The sequence below is a fragment of the Nansenia antarctica genome, assembly GCF_963989245.1.
Source record: "Nansenia antarctica genome assembly, chromosome: 4".
Lineage (NCBI taxonomy): Eukaryota > Metazoa > Chordata > Actinopteri > Argentiniformes > Microstomatidae > Nansenia > Nansenia antarctica.
Window position 1 is genome coordinate 61,210,903 of NC_137689.1, and position 11,231 is coordinate 61,222,133.

The window sequence follows — 11,231 nt, forward strand, 5'->3', positions numbered from 1 at the left end:
ACTAGGCTGTAAAGGAAACATGATCACATGTTCTTTTTTGTACTGTAAAAACGGACATTCTTATAATAAAACACATTTAAAAAAAGCAGAGCTAACACATTTCTATTGGGGATGGGTTATCCATGTTGCCAACGTAAGACGGAAATTATGTGAACCTTTTTTCTCAGTTATTCACAATCAACAGTTGTAAGGTGAGGTGAATTGCATGTTGCAACTCCTTGACAGCTGGAATTGAAGAAAGAGCTTTACATTTCTAGTAGTAGGTATTATAATACATGTGTTCTGATGGCTGATCAGTTTAAGATGCTGAGCTCTTTCTCACAAGGCCTTAAGAAGAGGCATATCTCCACATCTTGCACACCACACCAAAGAGATGCAAGGAGAGAGGACAGCCATGTCTGAGCTATACTACCATAACCTACAGTATTTAGTAGCCTATTTGCGTATTCCAGATTAGAAAGATATGCAGCATGCAAAACTAACCAAAATGTAGTATTTTTTAAAACACCAGGTTTAGTTGACATACAAAAATTCATCTTTCCATATAGTGTGAATTCACTACAAAGCAAATTCTAATTTCAGTCCTTTTAAAAGGAACAGGACAACAGACAGGCTAGATGAAAGGTCTTGCTAACTGCACTAAACAGTTTGGTCTATGGTACGTAGTATGATTAATGTATAGTACATACTTTTAGTCACTGGTCTGCATGCAGATGCGGCCATAGTCAAGTCATTGACTTGGCCGGTCAAAAACGTGCTTGTTCTCGAGCAGTCAAGATATTTCTGTATACTTCAGAATACATTGTGCTGCTGCTGTCAGCAGTAACATCCTCAATTAAGACAAGTTAGTCAGTTATTGTGGCAGAAATGATGCCCAGACCAGGGTTTTTCCTGGCTCAGAATGGGCCTTTGAGGGGTAACCAGTGGCGTAGGTTTCGTTTGAACATTGGTGGTGATGCATTAATTGAGGTGCCTGAGGTGCCCCCCAGGACATTTTTAGTTTCAGTGAACTTCAGATTTCAGTATTGTAACTCTGCAGTGACCAGTAATCCGGGATAAAAGATGTAGGGGAGAGTGGGGTAAGTCGACCCACCCCCTGTATCTATGCAACTGTACCCATTTGTTGTCATTATGACCATAAATTCAGGAAACACCCATCATTTCGATTTGGCTGTGATGGAGAGAAGAACATGATGTTTATAATAGTTAGATGTTTTTTTCACCCAAAACTGTTTTTTCCTTGTCAACGTCAATTTTCTACATGTCAGGTATAAATGACTAATGTCAAAGCTAATTTATCCAGGTCGAAAAATGTATGTCATACATGTTGGTGATTTTCCAACGTATAAAACCATGTGAACCATTTAGCTAAAGATTAGCCTAAATTGTTAAAATAGGTAAAATTTCAGAATAAAAGTCAGGAAAATAGAATTTCAGAATAAAAGTCAGAAAAATAAAATTTCAGAATAAAAGTCAGAAAAATAAAATTTCAGAATAAAAGTCAGATTTTTTTTTCTGAATAAAAGTACAAATATATATATTTCAGAATAAAAGTCTGAAAAATAAAATTTCAGAATAAAAGTCCGAAAAATAAAATTTCTGAATAAAAGTCTGAAAAATAACATTTCTGAAGTTGCTCGATATTATTCTGAAAAAATAAAAATCTGACTTTTATTCAGAAAAAAAAAGTTTCAGACTTTTATTCAGGCTTTTTAAAAGGCATTTAACTCGAACTCCCAGCAGAGTCAAAACACGACATTCTGTGATCGCTACCTTTTCCAGTTGAACATAAACTAAACTATTTAAATGCTGCTATTGTTTGCGAAAGCAAATACTAGCTTCTATCTATGTTACAGTAACGTGTAAGCGTGCTGGCCATGTAAACAGTAAAACATGACATGGATTTCAAGAGAGATCAGTTTAAATGCATATAACAACTGCAGACCGGACTTTGAAATAGGAGCAACACGCATGTACACTAAGATAATGCCCGCATTTCACAAGCATCAATTATTGGGGGCGACAAATTGTCCATCTATGAACATTGAAGGGGACGTGTCCCCCTGTCTCCCCATACAATTTCGCCCATGTAGGGTACACTCAATAGTCTCAATTCAGATAAGGCTATATAGGCTAATATGAAATACTATAATAGAGACTATAAAGTGAAAAGCACAACGTATATTATTAAGGTAGTGAACAAATGATATATCAGAATCAGAATCGCTTTTATTACATCTTACTGTACACAGGAGAAAACATCTTTGGTTTTGATTCCCCAACACTGACATTGCAGCATTCAGATACAAAAAACACAATAATAATAAGTAACGTAAAAAGTGCCTTCAATAGTGCAAAAATGCTGTGCATTTACGATGAGTACGATGATATGAAATGAAATATAATACAATACAGTACAGTAGTAAATTAGTCCAATGGTCTACAAGTAATCCAGTAGTGTACAGTAGTTATAAAAGTCTAATATGTACATTTTTGTAGTGTGTGGGGTTGGTTAGGGGGTGGCAGTCTTTTGTATTCTTCCAGTGTATTTCTCCAGGAGCCTGATTGCTTGGGTTTTAGCCCCGTGGCTTCGTTACCATTTCCCAGACGGCAAAGCTTGAACAGTTTCTGATTGGGGTGGTCCCTAATAATCCTGAGGGCAGTTCTGACACCCTGGTCCTTGTAGGTGTCGTGGATGGAGGGAAGCTCACATCCACTGATCTTCTCAGCTGTCCGCACTACCCGATGCAGCGCTTTGCGGTTTTGGGCAGAGCAGTTCCCATACCAGGCAGTGATGCATCCCATCAGGATGTTCTCAGTTGTGCCTCTGAAGAAGGCCCCTAGGATCTTAGGCCCTAAGCCAAACTTTTCAGCCCCCTGAGATGGAAGAGGCGACATTGTGCTTTTTTCACTACCTGGTTGGTGTGTTCATCCCAGGTGAGGTCGTTAGTGATGTGAACCCCCAGGAACTGGATGCTGTTTACTCTCTCCACAGCAGACCTGTTGATGGTGATGGGAGCCTTGTGCCTGCCTCTTCTTCCTGAAGTTCACCACCACCTCCTTGGTCTTGTTGGCGTTGAGAGTGAGGTTATTGACCTGGCTGTACTGAGCCAGTCGGTCGACCTCACTTCTGTCGTCGCCATTGGTGATCAGGCCAATCACTGTTGTGTCGTCTGCGAACTTGATCCCTGTGTTGGAGCTGTGAGTGGCCACGCTGTGGTCCAGTGGGTAGAGGAGGGGGTTTAGTACACAGCCCTGGGGGGCTCCTGTGCTGATGGTGAGAGAGGCGGAGGTCTTAGAGCCCATCTTCACTACTTGAGCCTGAGCTGAGGTCCCTGAGCTTGCTGTCGTATCTGGAGGGGAGTCTGGTGTCGAGTCTACAAACAGCATCCTCACATAGGAGTTTCTCTTGTCAAGGCGGGTGAGGGTTGAGTGGAGTGGTGTGACAATGGCGTCGTCTGTCGATCGGTCTGTCGATCTGTAGGCAAATTGGTGGGGTCTAGGGTGGGTGGCAGCATTTTGCAGATCAGGAGCTTGAGCCTTTCAAAGCATTTGCTCACTAAGGGTGAGAGCAACAGGGCGACAGTCATTTAGGCACGTTACTGGCTAGTTTGTTGGCGAGTCAGGTGAAGCCTAATGCAGCCTAAACAAATATAATAGCCTGACGATCAATGTCCCATTCTATTTAAAAACGAAATTATATTTATATAAATTAACTCATGCACACTAGACATTGACAGCTCTCTTAGATTAAGAAATGATGATGTTTTTGGGTAAACTATCCCTTTAACCCTCTTTAGGGGTATATTCCCATTTCCTTCACTCACTTACGCATGCAGATCGGTGGTTTATGCTCCAAATTGTAACGCGATCTCCAGTACTAATTCTAATGTCACCCCAGACTATTGTGCCCAACTGTGTGCTTTGTGCAACTGTGTAAAGACTTTTGGAAAGTGAGCATGTAGAAGTGTGTAGAAGGCAAGAAAATCTGAATTTGGCTCTCAATGACCATTATCTTAATAACAGTAGTAGAAAACATGGAAACATGACACACAGATGGAAAGTGAAAAGAAAAAGAGGAATTGAGAGAGACATTACAATAGACAGATAGCACAGTACAATAAAATAAACCAATTCAAAATGAGTAGAGTGGACAACATCCAATGCTTAAAAGGGATTTAAGTTGTTAGACCAGGGCTGTAAGAAGTGTATCAACGGCAACTAGTCAGTGTGATTTTATAAGAGTGCACTTTAATCGTGAGATACACAAATGAGGAAAATAAACAGAAAAGGCAGCAAAACAACAAAATAACACCAAACTCAAAAGTGCTCGAAAAAAAAAAGAAGATGATCACATTTTTAAAGGAAGCATTCTTTGAGAAGGAGGATGGGGTTGGGAGAAGGATATTGGACACCATATACATCAATACATGACACAAGGACTTGCAACACAGTTGATATGGACCAAAAGTTTCCTTGACGGTAAGGCAACATCTGTTGAACTGAAAGTTCAGTGATTCAATAATACTGTGTAACTGACTACTGTCTTGATACAGTGTGAGTGAGTTGTAATGCATTGCTCTTTACATGTAGTGTCAACCAAAGGTACACACAAACCATGAAAGGTGGAGATGATTGAAGCTATCAAATACTAAGAGTGAGTGCAGTACTGATGATTGTAGTATCAGGTAAAATCTAATTTTCTCTAACAATTAATACTTAGGGATGATTAGAGCCAGGTAAAAGCCAGGTAAATATCAACACTTAATTATTACTAACCACCGAGTGAATTACAACTTGGGTAATGTATGATATCACTAACATATAGATTGGGATCATTGAACATTGCCAAGTTGACTATGACTATATCCATTCTGAAACCAAAAATGAACAAGGGTATAAATACATATTTCACTATAGGTACATCTGTGCCTAAAACATTGCATTTCAGGGTGGAATATTTGCCTGGCTATGTTTCATCAAAAATAAAGTGCAAAAAATGACTCTTTTCCCATATAACGCATATGTGTAAACAGAGTGTTGATTTGAGAGGGGGGTAAAAGCCCCCGATATACACAATAACGTTTTTTGCTCATTTCAGTGAGTGTTGTTAACTAAACAATGAGGTAAATGATAAAACATTAATTTATGGATTTCATAATCACAGCAACGAAAATGGAACAAAAACGATTTAAATTTTGGCATTTTAGGAAGGTACTTTCTAGTGTTCTCTATGCTAGTTAACAGTGTTTACCCACATCTAAAAGCAAGTCATTTTTTTACAATGTGACAACATAATGAGACAGGACCATTTTAGAATGGACTGGGAACGACCAAACTCCCTTTTATCATAGTAAAGAAACCTTGCTTCTAACTTAGGCTAATGGGGACTGTGGCATTAGGAGAGACACTAACATGAACCCATGTAGCCATTGTGATTTGATTCCCTTTAAGGTGCTGTCTCCCTTGATGAACACAAGCAAGATAACAGGGTTTATTTCATTGAAGTGTTTCTAGTAGTAGCAGACACAGTACTTGCCATCACGCATAATCAATTGTAGATGATGCTCTTTTCAACACACATAAAAATAAGTAATGTGTTTCCATTTAGTCATCCATAGAAATCCTAACATGATTTTGCTCCTCTAATTCACAGCACCATTTTCCATAAACCGCCTTTAGTAACACATTGGAGCTTGATGTTTGCTCAATTGCTCATTCCCAAACGGATCCCATGTCCCCACCCTTGAATATGAAATTAAATTGTATTACAATTGTTAGTGATATCAGATAGAGCGACACTTGCCCGCGAGTTAGGTGAGAAGGAACATAAAATAATTAGATGTGGGACAAAATGTATCCAACATCACTTCATATCCACTAGTTATTGCTGAAATGTTCCAATTTGTGTGTGAGATCGGTTTGGGACTGGGCATTTGACTCTCTCTGTATAATTACCCACAAGGCAGTGGGGTTGGTTACTAGCAGCTTTCGGGTCAGATGTTGGGTAATGTCATAGGCAGTCCGCATTCATGGTGAAGTCATTTCGGTCTAAACGGTAGCTCACTACCATCAGTTGTAGAGACTGACAACAGTACCCTGTTGTAAGTATGTTACTTTACACTCTTTGCACACTTAGCAGCACACTGAGCAAGCAGCCAGTGACTCAGTAGATGATCACTGTCCTCGGACACAGAAAACATGAAAACACTTAAATAAGGCGAAAATCAACAAGGGGAAAAGGGAATATATGGGATGAGTATAAATAGCAAACATGATTGGTGTAAAGTTGGGTGGTTCTATATATTCCTCCCTCTACAACATGGGAATATACAATCATGGGTTCTGAAGTCCCCCCCAATGTTTCGGACACATGAATTTCAAACGTTTCACCTGAAATTGCAGTAACTGGCATGGTAGAGATATCCATTTGTAGGCCCACAGTTACGCTTAAGCTTAAATGGTATGTTTCGACAGATTCACTTCAGTCAAGATGTCCGGAGTCCTGTAATGTGTTTCGAACAGAGGTGAGTCCATACTTATTTTCACAGATCAACTTGAGAAATTGGAGTCGCAATAAAAACAAAAGCATGTATTGTGTGTGTCCTCCAATCATGAGAGGCATTGTTCAGCATGATGCTACAGAAGACATCAATAAGTGGACTGACTGCATGTTTGCGATGCATCACAGATCGTAGCTCGTAGCTACTATAATGCCGCTAAGCTGACAACCAACAATGGCGGATTAGCTACTCTAATGATTAGCGTTAGCAACGTAGCGACAGGCACTGCTCAAAGTTACTGAGGCGTGACCTTTGACCCTTTCTCTCTCAAAAAAAAGGGCCGGAGAGCATTTTGGAGACCACATACCATCCAGTTTGAGCGCAAGCTATGTGAAGGCATTTAAAAACACAGCTGACACGAAAGGATACTGTGCGAAACTGCGCTAGCATGGGCTGTGCACTGGTGGTGTATGAGCGTTCTGAACAAGCGAGGCCAAGTGCGAGTCCGATTCCTGGCTGAAGGACAAGGAACAGAGAGAGAGAGAGAGAGAGAGAGAGAGAGAGAGAGAGAAAGAAAGAAAGGCTTGAACTCAGACATTCAGCGGAGGGGGAAACAGATGTGTCCAAGTCACTGGGGAGGGGACGGTGTGGAGCCCAGCCACTCGATTGGTCGTCTGACACACAGACTCTTGTTCCTCATTGGTCAGCAGCATAAGCTGGTGCAGGGGGTAGATGCCGCCCCCCAAATTCAAAGTCAGGGGGATTAGTCGAAAGTTTCCCACCTCCTCCGAAGGTCCTCTACCATCTTTTTTGGGGGTGCAGTTGGCTTGGCCATAGCCAGCAGGTCGCCGAAGGGATCCTGAGACTCGCAGGACTCCTCTTCAGTGTTTTCGGGCTTTGGCAGTACCCTATGGGCCGGGGTGGGGGCTGAGGGGGAGTCCAACAGGCTGGAGAGAGCGTGGTTGCTGGAGGAGAGGGGAGGAGGGCCAGCAGGAGGGAAGGCAGGCCGGAGCAGGCCCAAGTTAGGAGGGAGAGTGGACCCTATGGGTGATGGATGTCTGTAGAGCCCCGGCAGTGTGGAGAGAGGGTGAGCAGGGTGGGAGTGAGGGGGTGTGTGGAAATAGGCACCAGTGGGAGGCCCATAGGCTCCACAGAAGGGGTTCCCACCTACTGTTGGAGAGTAGTGTCTGTGTACTTGGGGGTAGTGGAGGGTTTGGGCGAATGGGTTGAGGGTCATTTGGGGGTGGGAGGGGAAGGGAGGTAGGCTCTGGGGGTATGGCCTAGGCGGAAGGACAGGTTTGGAGGAAGGAGGGACAATGGTGGGGTCTCCCCCTTCCCCTACCGAGGCTTGGGCAGTCTGGGCCGGGCTACTGAGGGGGTCCAGGAGACTTAGCAAGTCTACGTCTTCTTCACTCACCCTGGTGGGCATGAGCAGGTCGCCCCCCGGGGACATACCCAGGGCCTGTCTGAACTCCTGGCCCCCTGCCGTGGTCCCTCCATCCCCAGATGATCCCTGTTTGGAGCGGGACTGGGGCCCAGGGGGTGCCAGGACCTTACTTGGCTCTGGGGTCTTCCTTCCGTGGGGCCGGGGGATGGTGATGGACCCCTGGCCAGGGGTGGGGGTGGTCGAGGGTTCTGGCCGGTCAGGGATGGGGCCAAAGCTTTCCCGGCTGGAGGGCCTGGGCTCCTGGAGCTCAGGGGGGGGCACAGACAGAGGTCTGTCCCAGGTAGGAGATATCCTCCCGAGCACTGCCATGTCGTCCTGCCCCAGGCTCCACAGCTTGTTATAGGGGTTTGAGTGCTTGAGGCCTGGGAGGGTACGGGTACGGTCGCTGCCGCTAAGGTCCATCCGCTACAAAGTGATCACATAAGAGAGCAGTCAAAACTATTTCATCAACCAAGAACAAGAATTGAGGACATAATTCATCAATTAATTTAATTCTAGGCCTCCACAAAAACTCTGCTTTCTCAGCACCTCCACTTGAATCAGCTCTGAATAGGGCTCCAAAGAGAGGGAATTATTTCACCAGAATTTCAGAAATTTGGTGTGAACTTCAAAACTGATGACTACCCCCATATCTGTCTCTATGGTAACTTGTTAGCAGCCAAAGTGACTAACTGCATATTTCTCTTTAACAAAATGTTCTTCCCACTAACTCACAGACAACATGGGCACACAGATGAGAAATGTAAAACATCTATTTAAACATTTCTGATTACTTCCCAAATGTCCATAGATTTCCCAAATGATCAGTAAATTACATTTGTTGGAAAGTTTCTGGAACATAAAGAAATGCTTTAACCCTAGCCCACAATATATGAACATACAGTATTGACATTCTAAACTGAACATTGAATATTGTGCTCTCAGACCTGATAGGTGAACTTGGCCTGCTGCTGCTCAGGGTCTTTGGGGGTCCTCAGGTCTTCCAGACTCTTGGCCAGACTGAGCGGCTGGCTCTCAGGCTCGTCCTGGCAGCTGAAGATGTCCCCAAGCAGGTTGATGTCGGAAAACTTCTCCATCATCACTGGGCTGGGCGGGGCAGTGTGGCGCTCCCCCCCAAGGCCAGCCTCCTCTGCAATTTCCGCCTCCTTCAGGGAGCGGTAAGGCTGTGGTCTGGTGGTCAGATTGTTTTGTTAGTGACATAGGTATGATGAACACAAAATGACATGCACACAGTGCACATACTCATAGTTACGCGCACGCACACACACACACACGCACACACACACACACACACACACACACACACACACACACACACACACACACAAAGGGCTACTAATGCAGATGGTAAAATCTTTGGCTAATAAATAGAAGGATGTTTTTGGAAGCAATAACTCAAAGTAGAGTAGAACTCTAGGAGAGACAGACTTCAGAATTTAATCAGGCAGATGGAAAGTAAGAGTGACAGGTTTGTCAGCCAATCATGCTTTAAGCTGGGCTGACATAAGAAAATCAAAAGAGCCATGAAACGAGCGCATCAGTCGGAGTGAAGCCGTACAGGGGAGACCATTCAAAGGGGGCAGAGAAGAGAATGTTTTCGGGGAAGCCGGCAAAGGAGTCCTCTTCGTGCTGGAGCTCGTCCCCGGAGGAGTCCTCAGATAGAAAGACTGTGTAGTGACGCGTCGGACGGACAGAACTGAGAAGAACAAGAGAGAGGTAGAAAAGGAAGGTAGAAAGGTAAAAGACATGTGATAAATCCACAAACATTAGAGATGAAGGAGAAGAGGAAAAAGAGAGGAACAGAGAAAGAGTTGTAGCTATATCATTTCAGCTGTTTTGCTGTGGAATTTGATCAGACACAATACATCAATGGATGAATAGGGGATAAAGAATGGAATGGAATAAAGAATGGAATAGTTTCCACATATTTTTGGGGCATTCCTGTGGAGTTATTCAATGATGAATGATAGAGAAAGGGAGAGAGAGAGAGAGAGAGAGAGAGATGGAGTGGACTGAATAAGATGGACTTCCAGATGGTTTCAGGGAGGGCCGTGGTAGAAGAGAACTGGCAAATACAACAAGGTCCCTTTATTCAATTGAGTCTTGACCTCCACTTTTATAGCAAATAGTGCAATGTACAACATTGACCACAAGGAGGCAGTGAACATCTATAGTCTTTCCCTTGGCTTGCTTGAATGTGAAGATAGGTCTGGACAGTGAGTAAGGGAGGATTTCTCTTGGGAGGGGCATGGTCTTCAGCCTTTAAGACTGATTGGTCCTTAAAAGCAAAGTGCTAAAAAAAGAAAAGAATCAAGCTTCTGCCATGGCCATCTCAGTTCCCTGACCGAAACCCCATTGAAAACATGTGGGCTGAGTGAGCTGAAGAGAAGAGTACACAAGGACCCTGGATGATCTGGAGAGATTCTGTAAAGAGGAATGGTCTCAGATTCCTTGCTCAGATTTCTCCAACCTTATTAGATGTTACAGGAGAAGGAGACTCAGTGCTGTTTTATTGACAAAGGGAGCGTGTACAAAGTATTAACTTCAAGGGTGCCAATAATTGTGGTACACATGGTTTTGTTAGAAATAATTAATTTTCAGTCTGACATTAAGCTAATTCACCAAAATTTGAATTTTTGACAACCCTTTTTACTAATCTTTACCAATAATTGCCAATAATTGCTGTCTCCAAAGTCGCCTTTGGAGAGAAATGAACATTCAATTCACGGGTAACAGCTCTGGTGGACATTCCTGGCAATTGCACGCTCCCTCAAAACCTGCGACATCTGTGACATTGTGCTGTGTAATAAAACTGCACATTTTAGAGTGGCCTTTTATTGTGACCAGCCTAAGGCACACCTGTGCAATATTCATGCTGTCTAATCAGCATCTGGATATGCCACACCTGTCAGGTGGATGGATTATCTTGGTAGAAGAGAAGTGCTCACTAACACAGATTTAAACAAACTTGTGAACACAATTTGAGAGAAATAGACCTTTTGTCTAGAAAAGAAAAAAAAGTCTTAGGTCTTTGATTTCAACTCGTGAACAATTGGAGCAAAAACAAAAGTGTTGCGTTTATATTTTTGTTCATTGTATGATGTGTCCCAATGGAAGCATGTAGATATTGAATAGAAGGGGGCCAAGGATTGATCCTTGGGGCCATTTCAGTGCTATGTAGGGGACGAAAGCCTGATTGAAAGTCATCGAAGAGATCAGTTAGGGTCAAATAATTACTAAGTTGTTCATGGACAACCATTTCAATAATTTTTCCTGACAGG

General features: G+C 43.1%; 1 protein-coding gene across 1 annotated transcript in view; it reads right to left on the reverse strand.

Annotated features, from left to right (window-relative positions):
• Positions 1–7,266: 7,266 nt before the first annotated feature.
• dennd1a (DENN/MADD domain containing 1A) overlaps positions 7,267–11,231 on the reverse strand; it is a gene marked incomplete at its 3' end in the record, with an annotated part of 104,038 nt that continues 100,073 nt past the window's right edge. Inside the window, exons 22-24 of the mRNA XM_080530041.1 lie at positions 9,509–9,646; positions 8,877–9,120; positions 7,267–8,355 (exon numbers count right to left, since the gene is read on the reverse strand). Coding sequence (XP_080386167.1) covers positions 7,267–8,355; positions 8,877–9,120; positions 9,509–9,646 — 1,471 coding nt within the window. The remainder of the gene's footprint in view (positions 8,356–8,876; positions 9,121–9,508; positions 9,647–11,231) is intronic.